This window comes from Coregonus clupeaformis, chromosome 17 (assembly GCF_020615455.1).
Source record: "Coregonus clupeaformis isolate EN_2021a chromosome 17, ASM2061545v1, whole genome shotgun sequence".
NCBI classification, from domain to species: domain Eukaryota; kingdom Metazoa; phylum Chordata; class Actinopteri; order Salmoniformes; family Salmonidae; genus Coregonus; species Coregonus clupeaformis.
Genome location: NC_059208.1, coordinates 53,031,382 through 53,051,744, shown reverse-complemented (window position 1 = coordinate 53,051,744; position 20,363 = coordinate 53,031,382). Strand labels below are relative to the sequence as shown.

The following is a 20,363-nucleotide window of genomic DNA, read 5'->3' as shown; positions in this document are numbered from 1 at the left end:
GGTTTGAACACCCCCTTTCCTGGGGGCCAGTTTTATGACCGGTCGTAAATTCCTTGCAGAAATGTTCTTTTCCATGCCATGCAGTATTGGGAGAGGGAATTTCCCTGTGAGACAAAGGAAGTCTTCCCGCCAACACTCCAACATCCAAAAGTGGATAATGAAACTATATTCCTACTTAAAAGAATGTGGGAAATGGTTGGTGGCGACTTAAAGAACAATCATGTCAAATTCGTTACTATGTTGTGATGTCATTAAAGATGGTGGAACAACATAACTGTATCTCTGGGGGTGAACACTTCCCAGTTATGAGGTTTGCATCTATTTGTTGTATAAAACAAATTATTAAGTATAATAATACTTTTGTGAAGATGACAATGTGATTTTAGCATTCTAGATGAGATGATTGTTTTCCATATTTTACCCCGAGCGCATAAAAAGCCTCGTGACGAAATTCACCTCAGACCAGGAAGCCCCACGGCTTAAAATGGTTGACACTCTACAAGACCGGCAGACGTGAAGCGTGAGCTAAACGTTACAAAATGGTTTAAAACTACAGCTCCATTACCAAAGGAAGACCAAGCATACTACGGTATAAGCCGGATGTTGCAAATTGTTGAATTTCTACACGACCAAGAAGCGTGAAGCTGAAGCTACACGTTACAAAAATGGTTAGACCAGAAAGACCAGAAAACGTGAGACGTTAGTCCACACGTTTGAAATGGAGAAACTCTGAAACTCTCAACCTCTACACGAGGTGAAGAAGAAGACAGTGCACTAGACCTTATCATCTCAGTCTGCAGCTGGCATGTATAGTCGTCTAGAGAACTTTCACTAAAAAGACACGAGAGAGGAGAGGACAATCCCTCTCAGACAACCGCTGGTACATCTGAAGTATCCATTCTAACCACAACTACGACCAGACACTCTACCAAGGACATTTGAATCTTTGGTGGGCAAACCAGAGTCCTACATCTTCAACTCAACTATCGAGGACAGCTACACGTAAATACATGTTGCATTTCTAATCTGAATGAGCGTATAGTGGGGTTTTAAGCATTTGTATTTCCGTGAACGTAGTTTCCAAAGTAACCACGATAGTTTGAATCTCTGTCTCTCCCTTCCACTCTGACCCTCCTCCTACCCAAACATTCATGCTAATGCTAGTCCAGTCCACTAGGGACCTGTTTTCATTGTATTGCGTTAGTAATCAATAACCTGTGTGTGTGTGTGTTTGTATTGTGTTATTATTTAGTTAGTTAGTAAATAAATAATTAAGCCAATTTGTGTATTGCTGATTCATCAATAAGGTTAGGGTTCTTGCAGGTTCAAGGATTATGCGACGTTCATAATGAGACTGATAAGAGGTCATTATTTGATAAGTGACTGTTATCGACATGTAACATATTCATCTTCTAAGAGTTTAATTCGGGAGATGGTAACTCGTTGAACAACTTCTTCCGTGGTGCCCCAAATTCCTAATGAGTTAATTGTTACATGATTAATTTAATCGAGTGACAATTAAACATAGCTAATTGATTTGATAAATAACAGTCATACATTAAAGTATGTCACGTCACGACACCTGGATAATACCAAGGAATGGGCACACAATTTCCTCTGTGATACTTATGAACACATTTATTGCTTTTGTGTTTAGAAAGAAAAGGCCCTTCAGTACGTCAGAGGGTTGCTCCATCAGTGAGACTATAAAGGCCCTTCAGTACGTCAGAGGGTTGCTCCATCAGTGAGACTATAAAGGCCCTTCAGTACGTCAGAGGGTTGCTCCATCAGTGAGACTATAAAGGCCCTTCAGTACGTCAGAGGGTTGCTCCATCAGTGAGACTATAAAGGCCCTTCAGTACGTCAGAGTTTTGCTCCATCAGTGAGACTATAAAGGCCCTTCAGTACGTCAGAGTTTTGCTCCATCAGTGAGACTATAAAGGCCTTTCAGTGCGTCAGAGTTTTGCTCCATCAGTGAGACTATAAAGGCCCTTCAGTACGTCAGAGTTTTGCTCCATCAGTGAGACTATGAAGGCCCTTCAGTACGTCAGAGGGTTGCTCCATCAGTGAGACTATGAAGGCCCTTCAGTACGTCAGAGGGTTGCTCCATCAGTGAGACTATAAAGGCCCTTCAGTACGTCAGAGTTTTGCTCCATCAGTGAGACTATAAAGGCCCTTCAGTACGTCAGAGGGTTGCTCCATCAGTGAGACTATAAAGGCCCTTCAGTACGTCAGAGGGTTGCTCCATCAGTGAGACTATAAAGGCCCTTCAGTACGTCAGAGGGTTGCTCCATCATTGAGACTATAAAGGCCCTTCAGTACGTCAGAGTTTTGCTCCATCAGTGAGACTATAAAGGCCCTTCAGTACGTCAGAGGGTTGCTCCATCAGTGAGACTATTGTTAATGTCGAGGTACCATCTCAGTTTCTCAGACCTATCTAGTATCTTTGGTATCCCTAACTGTTTAGCTTGGACACAATGTCAAGGGGTACGTCCGAAATAGCTTCGTTGGAGAATGGCTAGGGGTGACTGGGTGAGAAGGGATGGGGAGAGCGAGGGAGGAAGGGGGTGGAGGTTGGTGGATGAGAATGGGGGAGGCTAGGGGTGACTGGGTGAGAAGGGATGGGGAGAGCGAGGGAGGAAGGGGGTGGAGGTTGATGGATGAGAATGGGGGAGGCTAGGGGTGACTGGGTGAGAAGGGATGGGGAGAGCGAGGGAGGAAGGGGGTGGAGGTTGATGGATGAGAATGGGGGAGGCTAGGGGTGACTGGGTGAGAAGGGATGGGGAGAGCGAGGGAGGAAGGGGGTGGAGGTTGGTGGATGAGAATGGGGAAGGCTAGGGTTGACTGGGTGTATGTGGAGGAGGAAGGAAGGGAATGGATGAGTGAGGTTCGGAGAGGGTGGCAGAAGTTGAATACCTCAAGCACTTCTATATTTAAACTGTCCCTCCCTCCCTCCCTCCCTCCCTCCCTCCCTCCCTCCCTCCCTCCCTCCCTCCCTCCCTCCCTCCCTCCCTCCTTCCTTCCTCCAGACAGAAGACGTGTGTTAAGCACCGCAGCTGATAACTGGACCATTATTACGTACAGCCCCGCTTGGCTAATGAAAACACACAAACTCTTCTGTAGTGCTCAGACCCTCCCTAAACACTCATTAACCCAGCACTGTTTTAGGTGACAGAGATATTTTCATATTCAAAGAAATCCTATTGATCAGAAACAAAACAGTCTCCTGAAAGAAAGACCCACCTCTTTGTGGTGTGATTGTCAGATAAAGAAGTATTTTTTTACCCTGGCTGCTTTCTAATTGAGACAAATTACACACCGCCCCACATTTCAACATCACTAAGACACTAGATATAATTACACAGAAAGCATTCTGTCTGAATTCCAAATGGCACCCTATTCCCTACGTAGCGCACTACTTTTGACCAGGGCCTATAGGGAATAGGATGCCATTTGGGGACACATCCTTTGTCTGGGAAGTTTTTACGGTCTCCTTGTTATTGTTAAATGTAGCCATCACTAACCTTACATGCTGGTTCGGTTGACTTTGATATCCTGATTGTAATTACTGAACAGCGCGGGCGTGAAGACAATAGGATGCTGGGTAATCTCTGAAGGGAAGAGGACATTCAGCAACTCTTGGAGAACAGTGTATGTTGATGAAAGTGCTTCTCTATTGTTAAAGCTGCCATATGTAACTTTTTCGGGTCGACCTGACCAAATTCACATAGAAATGCGAGTTGTAGATCTGTCATTTGTGTTTGAAAGCAATTCTAAGATACGTTACATCTGTTCTGTGTGCGCTATTTCTATGCTTCCCGTTCTTAAGTTTAGTTTTTGGGTCTTTTACTTTCGGTTTTGTACGCCAGCTTCAAACAGCTGAAACAACAATATTTTTGGTTATTGAAAATATATTTCACAGCGGCATAGATGGTACAATGATTTGCTACGATATACTTGTTTGTTTTGTCACTTAAACTGAAATTAGGCAAACTATTAGAATTTTTGCCATCAGGAAATGGCTGAGCGATTTCTGCATACTGCACCTTTTAAAAGTAAAACCTTTTGTGTATTCTCTCACAGAGCCAGTAGAGCAGAACAGAAGAGCCCTGTCTGCAGTCTTTACAGTAACACCTCAACTCTTACAGAGCCCTGTCTGCAGTCTTTATAGTAACACCTCAACTCTTACAGAGCCCTGTCTGCAGTCTTTACAGTAACACCTCTTACGGAGCCCTGTCTGCAGTCTTTACAGTAACACCTCTTACGGAGCCCTGTCTGCAGTCTTTACAGTAACACCTCAACTCTTACAGAGCCCTGTCTGCAGTCTTTACAGTAACACCTCTTACAGAGCCCTGTCTGCAGTCTTTACAGTAACACCTCTTACGGAGCCCTGTCTGCAGTCTTTACAGTAACACCTCAACTCTTACAGAGCCCTGTCTGCAGTCTTTACAGTAACACCTCTTACGGAGCCCTGTCTGCAGTCTTTACAGTAACATCTCAACTCTTACAGAGGCCTATCTGCAGTCTTTACAGTAACACCTCTTACGGAGCCCTGTCTGCAGTCTTTACAGTAACACCTCAACTCTTACGGAGCCCTGTCTGCAGTCTTTACAGTAACACCTCAACTCTTACGGAGCCCTGTCTGCAGTCTTTACAGTAACACCTCAACTCTTACGAATACTGTCTGCAGTCTTTACAGTAACACCCCAACTCTTACGGAGCCCTGTCTGCAGTCTTTACAGTAACACCTCAACTCTTACGGAGCCCTGTCTGCAGTCTTTACAGTAACACCTCAACTCTTACGGAGCCCTGTCTGCAGTCTTTACAGTAACACCTCAACTCTTACGGAGCCCTGTCTGCAGTCTTTACAGTAACACCTCAACTCTTACAGATCCCTGTCTGCAGTCTTTACAGTAACACCTCTTACGGAGCCCTGTCTGCAGTCTTTACAGTAACACCTCAACTCTTACGGAGCCCTGTCTGCAGTCTTTACAGTAACACCTCTTACGGAGCCCTGTCTGCAGTCTTTACAGTAACACCTCTTACGGATCTCTGTCTGCAGTCTTTACAGTAACACCTCTTACGGAGCCCTGTCTGCAGTCTTTACAGTAACACCTCAACTCTTACAGAGCCCTGTCTGCAGTCTTTACAGTAACACCTCTTACAGAGCCCTGTCTGCAGTCTTTACAGTAACACCTCTTACGGAGCCCTGTCTGCAGTCTTTACAGTAACACCTCAACTCTTACGGAGCCCTGTCTGCAGTCTTTACAGTAACACCTCAACTCTTACAGAGCCCTGTCTGCAGTCTTTACAGTAACACCTCAACTCTTACGGAGCCCTGTCTGCAGTCTTTACAGTAACACCTCAACTCTTACGGAGCCCTGTCTGCAGTCTTTACAGTAACACCTCAACTCTTACGGAGCCCTGTCTGCAGTCTTTACAGTAACACCTCAACTCTTACAGAGCCCTGTCTGCAGTCTTTACAGTAACACCTCTTACGGAGCCCTGTCTGCAGTCTTTACAGTAACACCTCAACTCTTACAGAGCCCTGTCTGCAGTCTTTACAGTAACACCTCAACTCTTACGGAGCCCTGTCTGCAGTCTTTACAGTAACACCTCTTACGGAGCCCTGTCTGCAGTCTTTACAGTAACACCTCTTACGGAGCCCTGTCTGCAGTCTTTACAGTAACACCTCAACTCTTATAGAGCCCTGTCTGCAGTCTTTACAGTAACACCTCAACTCTTACAGAGCCCTGTCTGCAGTCTTTACAGTAACACCTCTTACAGAGCCCTGTCTGCAGTCTTTACAGTAACACCTCAACTCTTACGGAGCCCTGTCTGCAGTCTTTACAGTAACACCTCAACTCTTACGGAGCCCTGTCTGCAGTCTTTACAGTAACACCTCAACTCTTACAGAGCCCTGTCTGCAGTCTTTACAGTAACACCTCAACTCTTACGGAGCCCTGTCTGCAGTCTTTACAGTAACACCTCAACTCTTACGGAGCCCTGTCTGCAGTCTTTACAGTAACACCTCAACTCTTACAGAACCCTGTCTGCAGTCTTTACAGTAACACCTCTTACGGAGCCCTGTCTGCAGTCTTTACAGTAACACCTCAACTCTTACTGTTCCCTGTCTGCAGTCTTTACAGTAACACCTCAACTCTTATGGAGCCCTGTCTGCAGTCTTTACAGTAACACCTCAACTCTTACAGAGCCCTGTCTGCAGTCTTTACAGTAACACCTCAACTCTTACAGAGCCCTGTCTGCAGTCTTTACAGTAACACCTCAACTCTTACAGAACCCTGTCTGCAGTCTTTACAGTAACACCTCAACTCTTACAGAGCCCTGTCTGCAGTCTTTACAGTAACACCTCAACTCTTACTGAGCCCTGTCTGCAGTCTTTACAGTAACACCTCCTGTCCCTGTCTGCAGTCTTTACAGTAACACCTCAACTCTTACGGAGCCCTGTCTGCAGTCTTTACAGTAACACCTCAACTCTTACGGAGCCCTGTCTGCAGTCTTTACAGTAACACCTCAACTCTTACGGAGCCCTGTCTGCAGTCTTTACAGTAACACCTCAACTCTTACGGAGCCCTGTCTGCAGTCTTTACAGTAACACCTCAACTCTTACAGAGCCCTGTCTGCAGTCTTTACAGTAACACCTCAGCTCTTACTGTTCCCTGTCTGCAGTCTTTACAGTAACACCTCAACTCTTACGGAGCCCTGTCTGCAGTCTTTACAGTAACACCTCAACTCTTACGGAGCCCTGTCTGCAGTCTTTACAGTAACACCTCAACTCTTACGGAACCCTGTCTGCAGTCTTTACAGTAACACCTCAACTCTTACGGAGCCCTGTCTGCAGTCTTTACAGTAACACCTCAACTCTTACGGAGCCCTGTCTGCAGTCTTTACAGTAACACCTCAACTCTTACGGAGCCCTGTCTGCAGTCTTTACAGTAACACCTCAACTCTTACGGAGCCCTGTTTGCAGTCTGAGAGAGACAGATGATGGTGATGATGATGAGTTGAGAAGGAGGAAGGCCACCAGACAGAAACCAGGGCCTTTTCATCCATTCTCTAGCAGGTCAATTGGCCAGAACGTGACCAATAAACGTAGTGGTCACTTTCTGCTGAACATTCAGTTAAATGTGGGTTGACAGCTTAATGTACTGTACTGTGGTAGGTAGTGAGTTAATCACTCAGGAGATGTATTAATATAATTGAGGCAAAACCTGCAATGGGGAGTAATGAACGACAAATTACCTTTAATCAACATCAAGGCCCTTTGATTGTTCCACTTCTGAGTAGTGGGGTAACATCCTAGCTTTTGAAACTCACATGAGTGTAGTAAGCCTTTTTGAAAATAACATTTAGACACTAGGACCCATGAGAGTCCTTAATTCCGCCTGACCTGTTTATTAAACTAGTAGAGAGTCTGCAGCTGGCCCTGTGTTCCAATGCTTTATAAATGTCAGCCTACGTGAGGGTGGAAGTCCATTTAAAGCTTGTCACCGAGATTTATCAGGGTATTATAGACGTTTAAATATACTGCTTTCTAAGGCACCTGAGCCTGTCTGTCTGTCTGTCGGCCCAGACCATCCTGCCTTCAGATGTGTATCATAGCTTTCAAAAGCCCCTGCAGCCTGTCTGCCTCACTAGAATGCCAAAAAGTTTGACTCCAGCCATGGCTGAGAACACCCACTCCCTAATACTGTCTCTACCTGGATATATCCTATACCTGACCACCCACTCCCTAACACTGTCTCTACCTGGATATATAACTATACCCGACCACCCACTCTCTAACACTGTGTCTAACTGGATATATCCTATACCAGACCACCAGACCACCTTGTTTCAGCACAGAGTATTAGGGCACGCAGCCATTTTCAAAAACAACCAGCTTCAGCCAAGGACCCATCCAGTCAAGTGTAGTTTCCAGACTTACAGTACAGGGCTGTCTGTAGTAACATGAAGAATCAACGGTGGACATACCCTGTGTGACTAGAACTTCATAAGAGATACACACACACACAGTTGACCCCAGAGAGAGAGAGAGAGAGAGAGAGAGAGAGAGAGAGAGAGAGAGAGAGAGAGAGAGAGAGAGAGAGAGAGAGAGAGAGAGAGAGAGAGAGAGAGAGAGAGAGAGAGAGAGAGAGAGAGAGTGGTGCTGTCATGCATCCGTAGATTGAAGAGGTGTGAAGGGTGCAGGCCTTTATGGTAGAGGGAAGCCAAACACTGTCAGAGACAACTTTATGGTAGAGGGAAGCCAAACACTGTCAGATCCAACTTTATGGTAGAGGGAAGCCAAACACTGTCAGAGACAACTTTATGGTAGAGGGAAGCCAGACACTGTCAGAGCCAACTTTATGGTAGAGGGAAGCCAAACACTGTCAGAGCCAACTTTATGGTAGAGGGAAGCCAAACACTGTCAGAGACAACTTTATGGTAGAGGGAAGCAAAACACTGTCAGATCCAACTTTATGGTAGAGGGAAGCAAAACACTGTCAGATCCAACTTTATGGTAGAGGGAAGCAAAACACTGTCAAATCCAACTTTATGGTAGAGGGAAGCCGAACACTGCCAGAGCCAACTTTATGGTAGAGGGAAGCCAAACACTGTCAGAGCCAACTTTATGGTAGAGGGAAGCCGAACACTGTCAGAGCCAACTTTATGGTAGAGGGAAGCAAAACACTGTCAGAGAAAACGTTATGGTAGAGGGAAGCCAAACACTGTCAGATCCAACTTTATGGTAGAGGGAAGCCAAACACTGCCAGAGCCAACTTTATGGTAGAGGGAAGCCAAACACTGTCAGAGACAACTTTATGGTAGAGGGAAGCCAGACACTGTCAGAGCCAACTTTATGGTAGAGGGAAGCCAAACACTGTCCCCCTTGTTCTCCTTATCAAGCTGTCCCCCTTGTTCTCCTCATCAAGCTGTCCCCCTTGTTCTCCTTATCAAGCTGTCCCCCTTGTTCTCCTCATCAAGCTGTCCCCCTTGTTCTCCTCATCAAGCTGTCCCCCTTGTTCTCCTCATCAAACTGTCCCCCTTGTTCTCCTCATCAAGCTGTCCCCCTTGTTCTCCTGAGCCTAGCTGTCCCCCTTGTTCTCCTGAGCCTAGCTGCTGCCTTTCTACCTGACTGTCTTCAACAGCCTAATTGAATTGAATCTCCAACAACATGTGTTCAGTCTGCACCTGCGAGCCTGATTTCTGTCTCTGCTAATATGCTTTCTTTAGTGTGTTTTATGGTGCGTTGCTAGGAGACGGATGAGATCAACAGAAGAAACGAGACACGGGAGAGTTCTGACTGGGCTCTTCTATGTAGCCGTTAGGGTACACAGCGGAGACAGGTTCACATGAAGAGAGACACAGCCTGCGTCCCAAATGGCACCCTATTCCCTATATAGCGCACTACTTTTGAACAGGACCTATAAAAATTAGTGTTCAAAAGTAATGTGCTATATAGGGAATAGGGTGCCATTTGGGATTAAACCATACTTTACACTGCTGCTCTGCTCCTCACTGCTGGCTGGCCTCTGAAGCTAAGCAGGGTCGGTCCTGGTCAGTCCCTGGATGGGAGACCAGATGCTGCTCTGCTCCTCACTGCTGGCTGGCCTCTGAAGCTAAGCAGGGTCGGTCCTGGTCAGTCCCTGGATGGGGGACCAGATGCTGCTCTGCTCCTCACTGCTGGCTGGCCTCTGAAGCTAAGCAGGGTCGGTCCTGGTCAGTCCCTGGATGGGAGACCAGATGCTGCGCTAAGCAGGGTCGGTCCTGGTCAGTCCCTGGATGAGAGACCAGATGCTGCGCTAAGCAGGGTCGGTCCTGGTCAGTCCCTGGATGGGAGACCAGATGCTGCGCTTACCAGGGTCGGTCCTGGTCAGTCCCTGGATGGGAGACCAGATGCTGCTCTAAGCAGGGTTGGTTCTGGTCAGTCCCTGGATGGGAGACCAGATGCTGCGCTAAGCAGGGTCGGTCCTGGTCAGTCCCTGGATGGGAGACCAGATGCTGCGCTAAGCAGGGTCGGTCCTGGTCAGTCCCTGGATGGGAGACCAGATGCTGCTCTGCTCCTCACTGCTGGCTGGCCTCTGAAGCTAAGCAGGGTCGGTCCTGGTCAGTCCCTGGATGGGAGACCAGATGCTGCTCTGCTCCTCACTGCTGGCTGGCCTCTGAAGCTAAGCAGGGTCGGTCCTGGTCAGTCCCTGGATGGGAGACCAGATGCTGCGCTAAGCAGGGTCGGTCCTGGTCAGTCCCTGGATGAGAGACCAGATGCTGCGCTAAGCAGGGTCGGTCCTGGTCAGTCCCTGGATGGGAGACCAGATGCTGCGCTTACCAGGGTCGGTCCTGGTCAGTCCCTGGATGGGAGACCAGATGCTGCTCTAAGCAGGGCTGGTCCTGGTCAGTCCCTGGATGGGAGACCAGATGTTGCGCTAAGCAGGGTCGGTCCTGGTCAGTCCCTGGATGGGAGACCAGATGCTGCGCTAAGCAGGGTCGGTCCTGGTCAGTCCCTGGATGGGAGACCAGATGCTGCGCTAAGCAGGGTCGGTCCTGGTCAGTCCCTGGATGGGAGACCAGATGCTGCGCTAAGCAGGGTCGGTCCTGGTCAGTCCCTGGATGGGAGACCAGATGCTGCGCTAAGCAGGGCTGGTCCTGGTCAGTCCCTGGATGGGAGACCAGATGCTGCTCTAAGCAGGGTCGGTCCTGGTCAGTCCCTGGATGGGAGACCAGATGCTGCGCTAAGCAGGGTCGGTCCTGGTCAGTCCCTGGATGGGAGACCAGTTGCTGCTCTAAGCAGGGTCGGTCCTGGTCAGTCCCTGGATGGGAGACCAGATGCTGCGCTAAGCAGGGTCGGTCCTGGTCAGTCCCTGGATGGGAGACCAGATGCTGCGCTAAGCAGGGTCGGTCCTGGTCAGTCCCTGGATGGGAGACCAGATGCTGCTGGAGGTGGTGTTGGAGGGCCAGGCCAGTAGGAGGCACTCTTTCCTCTGGAATAAAACTTATCCCAATGCTTGGGGACATTGCCCTGTGTAGGGTGCCGTCTTTCAGGCACTCATGGCACTTATTGTAAGAGTAGGGGTGTTAACCCCGGTGTCCTGGCTTAATTCCAATCTGGCCCTCATACCATCATGACCACCTAATCATCCCCAGCTTCCAATTGGCTCGTTCATCCCCCCCTCCTCTCCCCTGTAACTATTCCCCAGGTTGATGATGTCAATTAGAATGTATTCTCAGTCAATTTACCCGATGAAATAAGGGTAAAGTATACATCCACGCGGTACTTACAGCTACAGTTGAAGCGCATATGTTAAAGGGTTATCCTCTTTACAATGCATTCAAATGAGTCTCACCAGCAGGGTCAATTTGTAAGTCGCTCTGGATAAGAGCGTCTACTAAATGATGTAAATGTTAATGTAAATGTCTACTATGAGATGGCTCAGTATTACATGGAATTCTCTCTCCCGTTCATTACATTTTCATCATTTAGCAGACGCTCTTATCCAGAGCGACTTACAGTTAGTGAGTGCATACATTATTTTCATATTTTTCATACTGGCCCCCGTGGGAATCGAACCCACAACCCTGGCATTGCAAACGCCATGCTCTACCAACTGAGCTACATCCCTGCCGGCCATTCCCTCCCCTACCCTGGACGACGCTGGGCCAACTGTGCGCCGCCCCATGGGTCTCCCGGTCGCGGCCGGCTACGACAGAGCCTGGATTCAAACCAGGATCTCTAGTGGCACAGCTAGCACTGCGATGCAGTGCCTTAGACCACTGCGCCACTCTCTATCTGAGAGATTCAAATTAACATCATTGGCTGTAAATTAGCATTTGTTGCCAAGGGAATTGACAACGGTGTGTGTGATAGAGAGAGAGAGAGAGAGCAGTTATCCAATCACAATGTTGATCATCCTGATCCAGCTGGCACTGGGTGGTGGGGACAGAGAGAGGAGAAGGGGGAGAGAAGGGAGAGATGGGGGGGGAGGGGACATAGGGCGAAGTGGCAGAGATGGTAAAGGAGGTGATGGAGGAGACCCATAGATATTTGTGTTGGTGGCATGTCTTGTGGGGTATGCATGGGTGTCCGAGCTGTGTACCAGTAGTTTAAACAGACACCTCGGTGCATTCAACATGTCAACACTTCTTCCAAAAATAAGTAGTGATGAAGTCAATCTCTCCTCCACTTTGAGCCATGAGAGATTTACATGCATATTATTAATGTTAGCTCTCCGTGTACATTTAAGGGCCAGCCGTGCTGCCCTGTTCTGAGCCAATTGTAATTTTCCGAGGTCCCTCTTTGTGGCACCTGACCACACGACTGAACAGTAGTCCAGTGCTTTATTATGGACAGACTTCTCCACATCTTAGCTACTTTTGTATCAACATGTTTTGACCATGACAGTTTACCATCCAGGGTTACTCCAAGCAGTTTAGTCACCTCAACTTGCTCAATTTCTACATTATTTATTACAAGATTTAGATGAGGTTTAGGGTTTAGTGAACGATTTGTCCCAAATACAATGCTTTTAGTTTTTGAAATATTTAGGACAAACGTATTCCTTGCCACCCATTCTGAAACTAACTGCAGCTCTCTGTTAAGCGTTGCAGTCATTTCACTCACTGTAGTAGCTGACCTGTATAGTGTTGAGTCATCCACATACATAGACACACTGGCTTTACTCAAAGCCAGTGGCATGTCATTAGCAAAGATTGAAACAATTAAGGGGCCTAGACAGCTGCCCTGGGGAATTCCCGATTCTACCTGGATTTTGTTGGAGAGGCTTCCATTAAAGAACACCCTCTGTGTTCTGTTAGACAGGTAACTCTTTATCCACAATATAGCAGGGGGTGTAAAGCCATAACCCATACGTTTTTCCAGCAGCAGGCTGTGATCGATAATGTCAAAAGCCGCACTGAAGTCTAACAAAACAGCTCCCCCCAAATCTTTTTATCATCAAGTGCCGTGCTTGGTGAATGTCCTCCTGTATAAGTGTGCTGAAAGTCTGTTGTCAATTTGTTTACAGTAACTTAGCATTGTATCTGGTCAAACACCATTTTTTCCTAAAGTTTACTAAGGGTTGGTAACAGGCTGATTGGTCGGCTATTAGAGCCAGTAAAGGGGGCATTACTATCCTTAGGTAGGGGAATAACTTTTGCTTCCCTCCAGGCCTGAGGGCACACACTTTCTAGTAGGCTTAAATTGAAGATATGGCAAATAGGATTGGCAATATCGTTCTCTATTATCCTCAGTAATTTGTGGCATGGATTATGAAGCAATCTACACACAGAAGGTCGAGAGGGAGGGAGGGAGGGAGGGAGGATGGGGAGGGAGGGAGGGAGAGGGAGAGAGAGAGAGACCCAACTATTAAAACATCACTCCCCCAATCCGAAGAACCCGCCAACACCACCGCCCACGTCACTAAACACACAAATTCACAGCTTCACTCTACAGCTTCCCGGTGATTTGATTCATTTGATTATTAACATTATTTATTTCTTAAAGGTGGAATCCATAGCGGTGAAACTGCCAAGTCCGTCAGCGATATTACAACAACAAAGACATTACTTCAACCAACGCTGTGTTTTCCCCTCAGACGTCATTGCACATCATTGCACGCTGGATAGAACAGTAGAGTACGCACTACCATTTTTTTTACCACAGTGTGTGTGTGTGTGTGTGTGTGCGTGCCTCATTACCTCAAAACAAAAACAAATGTGCCTGGGATGGCCAGCGGCACTGTTTTGCCTATCGTGGATCTCAGCTTTAAGAGTCTGATTAATATGTTCTGTCTGTCTGGTTTGTGTGTGTGTGCGTGCGTGCGTGCGTGTGCGTGTGTGTGTGTGTGTGTGCTACCCTTCACAGAACACAGAGTTGTTGTTTCGGTGTGACTAAACTACATTTAGCTTTTATATTAAAGATTCAGACTTTGCTCATCAATACCTCTTCAAAGGAACGTGCTGTAAATATATAAATATATAAATCACATATTCTAAATCAGCTGATGATAGTGAACAAGTTATACGGCTTGTTTATTTCCTTTTGTAGCTAAAATGTTGCGCAACCGCCGCTCCGAGGGTTAAGGCACCGCCTTAAAACCGCAATACCTATTATTGCATGACATAGAGATCTCGAACCAATTTGACTTTGTTCAGAGACCTCTTCTCTTCAATAGCTTCCACCCCATGCGATTTGCATTAATACCACCAACTGTTATTGATTCAGTCCATGGCAATTACTTTAGAACTTTTGGACTTTGTGTGTTCTATGACATTTTTTTCAGAATCAGAATCACCTTTATCTGCCTTTACATTTACACATACTCAGAATGTTACTTGGTGAAACGGTTCTGCGAAAAGATACGGTTCTGTGAAAGACATCTTTGCAGGTGGACATTTATTGGGATGAGTCTTGTCCTGGTGGCAGAACTGAGCGATTTCCACTAGATGTGTCAGCTGCAAAGTCAAAATTGGCTATATTGTAAAAATGTATTCTTTTTTTGGTCTCAATTTAAGGTTAGGGTTAGGAATTATGGTTAGCAGAGTGGTTAAGGTTAGGGTTAAGGTCAGGTTTAAAATCAGATTTTATGACTTTGTGGCTGTGCCAGCTAGTTACCAATCTGCAGAGCCGCCTCCAGAATAATATATAATTATCTATATGCAGAGGTAGTGATGCTCTGTAACCTAGTTTATTTATTTTTATTTAACTAGGCAAGTCAGTTAAGAACAAATTCTTATTTACAATGACGGCCTACACCGGCCAAACCCGGACGACGCTGCGCCGCCCTATGGGACTCCCAATCACGGCCGGTTGTGATACAGCCTGGAATCGAACCAGGGGGTCTGTAGTGACACCTCAAGCACTGAGATGCAGTGCCTTAGACCGCTGCGCCACTAGTGCAATGATAGGTTCATATACAGTGTTGTGTTCAGATGAACCAAGCGCAGTTGGTACCGGAGTGCCAAGTCTAGGTCCAAAAGTCTTCTCAACAGCTTCTGCCCCCAAGCCATAAGACTCCTGAACAGCTAATCATGGCTACCCGGACTTTTTGCACTGCCCCCCCAACACATCTTTTTACACTGCTGCTACTCTGTTAATCACTTTAACTCTACCCACATGTACATATTACTTCAACTACCTCGACTAGCCGGTGCCCCCGCACATTGACTCTGCACCGGTACCCCCCTGTATATATAGCCTCCCTACTGTTATTTTATTTGACTTCTGCTCTTTTTTTCTCAACACTTTTTTGTTGTTTTATTCTACTTTTTTATTAAAAATAAATGCACTGTTGGTTAAGGGCTGTAAGTAAGCATTTCACTGTAATGTCTGCACCTGTTGTAGTCGGCGCATGTGGCCAATAAAATTTGATTTGATTTGATATAGTGCAGTTATTATATGTGCACTTCAGAGATGGCTTGATACAGTGTGCAGCATAGAGTACATAGTCCTTAAGTCTCTATGGACCAGGTGGAGGGTGGTGAGGAACACAGCACAGGGAAATAAACTGTTCAGGTGGAGGCTGGTGAGGGACACAGCACGGGGAAATAAACTGTTCAGGTGGAGGCTGGTGAGGGACACAGCACGGGGAAATAAACTGTTCAGGTAGAGGCTGGTGAGGGACACAGCACGGGGAAATAAACTGTTCAGGTGGAGGCTGGTGAGGGACACAGCACGGGGAAATAAACTGTTCAGGTGGAGGCTGGTGAGGGACACAGCACGGGGAAATAAACTGTTCAGGTGGAGGCTGGTTTGTCATGATTAACCTGAACCGTTTGCAAGAGGAGAGTCTTCAGGGCATGCTAAAAGATATTTGCACATCATACAGGATACAACTGAAGTATTTTCATAATCGTGTGTTTTTAATCTAACAGCCTCAAGCAGAGCTCACCGCTCAGACTTTGTTGAAGTAGTCTAGCAGTAGGTTCCTGGAATGAGAAGTCAGTAACCACACCTACAGCTTTGGGAGGTTTTGTTTTTACTAGGTGGCCGGTGAAAGATCCGGCACACACACTCTCACACACCGTACATCTTCAAGTCGCTCTGTCACATCACGTCTTGCCTGGCTGCTGGAAGGTTAGAAGATGGCTGTGAACAAGTGTGTCAAGTACCTGCTCTTCCTCTTCAACCTACTGTTCTGGATGAGTGGATGCATCATTCTTGGGGTCTCCATCTACCTCAAAGGGAGCATTGGAAATGCGTTCGGGCAGGTGGTACCGGGGGTAAACCTGCTGATAGCCGTCGGTACCATCATCATGGTGCTGGGCTTCCTGGGCTGCTTTGGAGCCATCAGGGAAAGCCGCGTCATGCTCATGCTGTTCTTCGTCGGGCTGCTCCTCATCTTCACTCTCCTGGTGATCGCTGGAATCCTGGGAGCTGTCGGAGTGAAGAAGATTGACGAACGGTTGAAGCAGTTGATGGAGAAGCTGCTACCACTGAGGAACCAGTCGGCTGAATTCCAGACGTTCATGCAGAAACTGGAAGTGCAGGCAAAGTGTTGTGGACTGATCAACGGACCTTCAGACTGGGGCTCACCAGTCCCCGCCTCTTGTGACTGCGTTGACACCACTCAGGAGTGCAAACTCGCAGATGGACGCCAAGTGTACTTGAAGCCTTGTATCAAGTTGGTGACGTCCGTCATGGTGAAGGGTGCATTCGTTACCCTGGGGATTGCATTTGGCATCGCGGTCTTGTTGATCTTTGGAATGGCCTTCGCCATGACCCTGTACTGCCAGATTGGGAATATGTATACCACCTTATCCTAGGTACAGCTGCACTATACTATACCACCTTATCCTAGGTACAGCTGCACTATACTATACCACCTTATCCTAGGTACAGCTGCACTATACTATACCACCTTATCCTAGGTACAGCTGCACTATACTATACCACCTTATCCTAGGTACAGCTGCACTATACTATACCACCTTATCCTAGGTACAGCTGCACTATACTATACCACCTTATCCTAGGTACAGCTGCACTATACTATACCACCTTATCCTAGGTACAGCTGCACTATACTATACCACCTTATCCTAGATACAGCTGCACTATACTATACCACCTTATCCTAGGTACAGCTGCACTATACTATACCACCTTATCCTAGGTACAGCTGCACTATACTATACCACCTTATCCTAGGTACAGCTGCACTATACAAAACACTCCCACCCTGTTGAATGTTGTTATGAACTGTAATGCATCCATTCTGTTTTTCTATATCATATACCTGCGCCAAATGACAATCTGATTTGGGTTTCTGATTTCTGATTAATGATGGCAGTTTCTTGACCTGAAGTTGATTAATACATATCTCATTGAATATTGCATTTATGCATTTTTAAAGGAACTCTGTACATTAGTTTTTATACTGCTCAATACTTTTCTCTGAAGTAGGTGACTGTGGTGGTCATACACTCAGTGGTGTAAAGTACTTAAGTAAAAATACTTTAAAGTACTACTTAAGTAGTTTTTTGGGTTATCTGTACTCTACTTTACTATTTATATTTTTGACAACTTTTACTTTTACTTCACTACATTCCTAAAGAAAATAATGTACTTTTTACTCCATACATTTTCCCTGACCCAAAAGTACATGTTACATTTTGAACGCTTATCAGGACAGGGAAATGGTCAAATTCACGCACTTATCAAGAGAACATCCCTGGTCATCCCTACTGCCTCTGATCTGGCAGACTCACTAAACACACATTCTTCATTTGTAAATTATGTCTGAGTGTTGGAGTGTGTCCCTGGCTTTGCGTAAATAAATAAAAACAAGAAAATGGCGCCATCTGGTTTGCTTAATTAAGGAATTTGAAATTATTTGTACTTTTTCATTTACTTTTATACTTAAGTATATTTTAGCAATTACATTTACTTTTGATACTTAAGTTTATTTCAAACCACATACTTTTAGACTTTTACTCAAGTTGTCACACCCTGACTCAGGGGACGCTTATATGTTGAGTCAGGGTGTATATATTCCTTGTTGTGTTTGGTCATTGTTTGTCGATCTAGTATGTATGGTTCTATGTTGGCCGGTGTGGTTCCCAATCAGAGGCAGCTGTCGTTCGTTGTCTCTGATTGGGGACCATACTTAGGCAGCCTATTGGCACTAGTGGGTTGTGGGATCTTGTTCTGTGTAAGGTTTGTTTTCTGTACTACCTTGGACTTCACGTTTCGTTTCGTTTATTGTTTTGTCGTGGTGTTTATTCAGTAAAAATAAACATGTATGCATATCACGCTGCGCCTTGGTCTGACCCGTCATTCAACGAACGTGACACAAGTAGTATTTTACTGGGTGACTTTCACATTTACTTGAGTCATTTTCTATTAAGGTATCTTTATTTTTACTGAAGTATGACATCTGAGTACTTTTTCCACCACTGCATACACTGTACTGTATACTATTAATGTTAAAACATTTGTTTAACTTTTTTCCAGTCTATTGCTATCATCTCATAAATATTAAAGTATGATGGTAATATTGATCAAGCTGTATAACGTTTTGCCAGTTTAAGTTTAAACGTTTTATTATAGTTGTATAATGATTGCAGTACATGTCAGAATATGTTTTGCTCCAGCCTGTAACCAATGTCTTTACACACTTCTTTGAGGGACTTTGGAAATAAACAGAATTATTAATTATATAAAACATTTGTTTTGGAAAAGGGGCTGTCTGGGATGTTCAGGGTGGGAGGGTTGGTAGGGGTGGGAGGGTTGTTCAGGGTGTGAGGGGTGCTCAGGGTGGGAGGAGTGTTCAGGGTGGGAGGGGTGTTCAGGGTGGGAGGGGTGTTCAGGGTGGGAGGGGTGTTCAGGGTGGGAGGGGTGTTCAGGGTGGGAGGGGGTGTTCAGGGTGGGAGGGGTGCTCAGGGTGGGAGGGGTGCTCAGGGTGGGAGGGGTGTTCAGGGTGGGAGGGGTGCTCAGGGTGGGAGGGGTGTTCAGGGTGGGAGGGGTGTTCAGGGTGGGAGGGGTGTTCAGGGTGGGAGGGGTGTTCAGGGTGGGAGGGGTGTTCAGGGTGGGAGGGGTGTTCAGGGTGGGAGGGGTGCTCAGGGTGGGAGGGGTGCTCAGGGTGGGAGGGGTGTTCAGGGTGGGAGGGGTTGTTCAGGGTGTTCAGGGTGGGAGGGGTGCTCAGGGTGGGAGGGGTTGTTCAGGGTGTTCAGGGTGGGAGGGGTTGTTCAGGGTGTTCAGGGTGGGAGGGGTCAGCAATGATTTTCCTGGCCGCTTCCTTGGCCTGGAGTCATGCATGTCCTCGATGGAGCAGGGGCGGTGTGTTCAATAGGGCGATATGGGCGACGCACTGCCAAACGGGAAAAGGAAGGGATTTTTTTTCTAATCAATTATATCACGGCAACAGTAGTTATCAGTGTTGTAATCTAGACGTCTGATCTGCCACAGTGCCACTAAATGTCCAATCAGGCTAAAGTCGTGCTTCAAATGGCCCCCCTTTTGGGGGCGATTTCAGTCAGGTTGAAAATCGCCCAGAAGTCTGTCATAGACTCCCATGTAAAATCTATTTTTTTCAAATATCAGAGCTTTCAATACAATCTCTATGGGTTTCTGAGGGCTTGCACTTACGCGCTTTCGTCATACGTAACATATAACCATGAACGTAACTAAGAAAAGAGCGGGTAGCAGCGTCAATCAATTCACTACTTCTATCAAAATGGCTAGGCTTCAGTGCAACTCGATTGTGTCTTTGAAAGAAGTTCCTTTTTGTCGGCGAACAAATGAAGATAAATTGGCAACGAAACAATTAGGACCTCCCAGACCAAATTTAATAATTCAACAGGTTTCTACTAAAGGGGGGAGTCCTACACCCGAGGATTTTCCAAAAATTGGTACGAACGAAAAACCTGGCTAGCAGGCTGCGATGTAGCTAATGCAGTCTTCTGCTACCCCCCTGCTTACCCTTTCACCCTGAAGGCGGCACGGCAGACAGCACCGCTTGGACAGCGACTGGTGTGTAACGGACATGCACCATCTTTCAGGAAAGATTAAGAAACATGAGCTGTCAAAGACCCACATGGATAGCTGTTTGAGATTGTCTGCTTTGGGGAGAGTGAACATTCCCACTCAACTGGATGAGGGATACAGGCTAGCTGTCCGCCGCCACAACGATGAGGTTAGTGTTGATAATCACAAGTTTACTGGAGAACTGAAACTGACAAGGCTGACAAGATAGGACCCTTTTGTCCATTGTTATTGGATAGGAACAGAACTTATAACCAGCTCCTGACCTAAATAGATCTTAGCACAACATTTTACTCAACATATCATATTCCATATTCACTATAACAAATATATTTACTACGACATTAGCAAGAACCGCCACATCCTCAGCCGGCTAATCCAG

General features: G+C 46.4%; 1 protein-coding gene across 1 annotated transcript; it reads left to right on the top strand.

Annotated features, from left to right (window-relative positions):
• Window positions 1-16,033: 16,033 nt before the first annotated feature.
• Window positions 16,034-17,469, top strand: LOC121542310 (tetraspanin-8-like). Its single transcript, XM_041851707.2, has one exon. It carries the CDS (start codon window positions 16,081-16,083, stop codon window positions 16,759-16,761), a length of 681 nt encoding a protein of 226 aa, XP_041707641.1. The 5' UTR covers window positions 16,034-16,080; the 3' UTR covers window positions 16,762-17,469.
• Window positions 17,470-20,363: the final 2,894 nt, after the last annotated feature.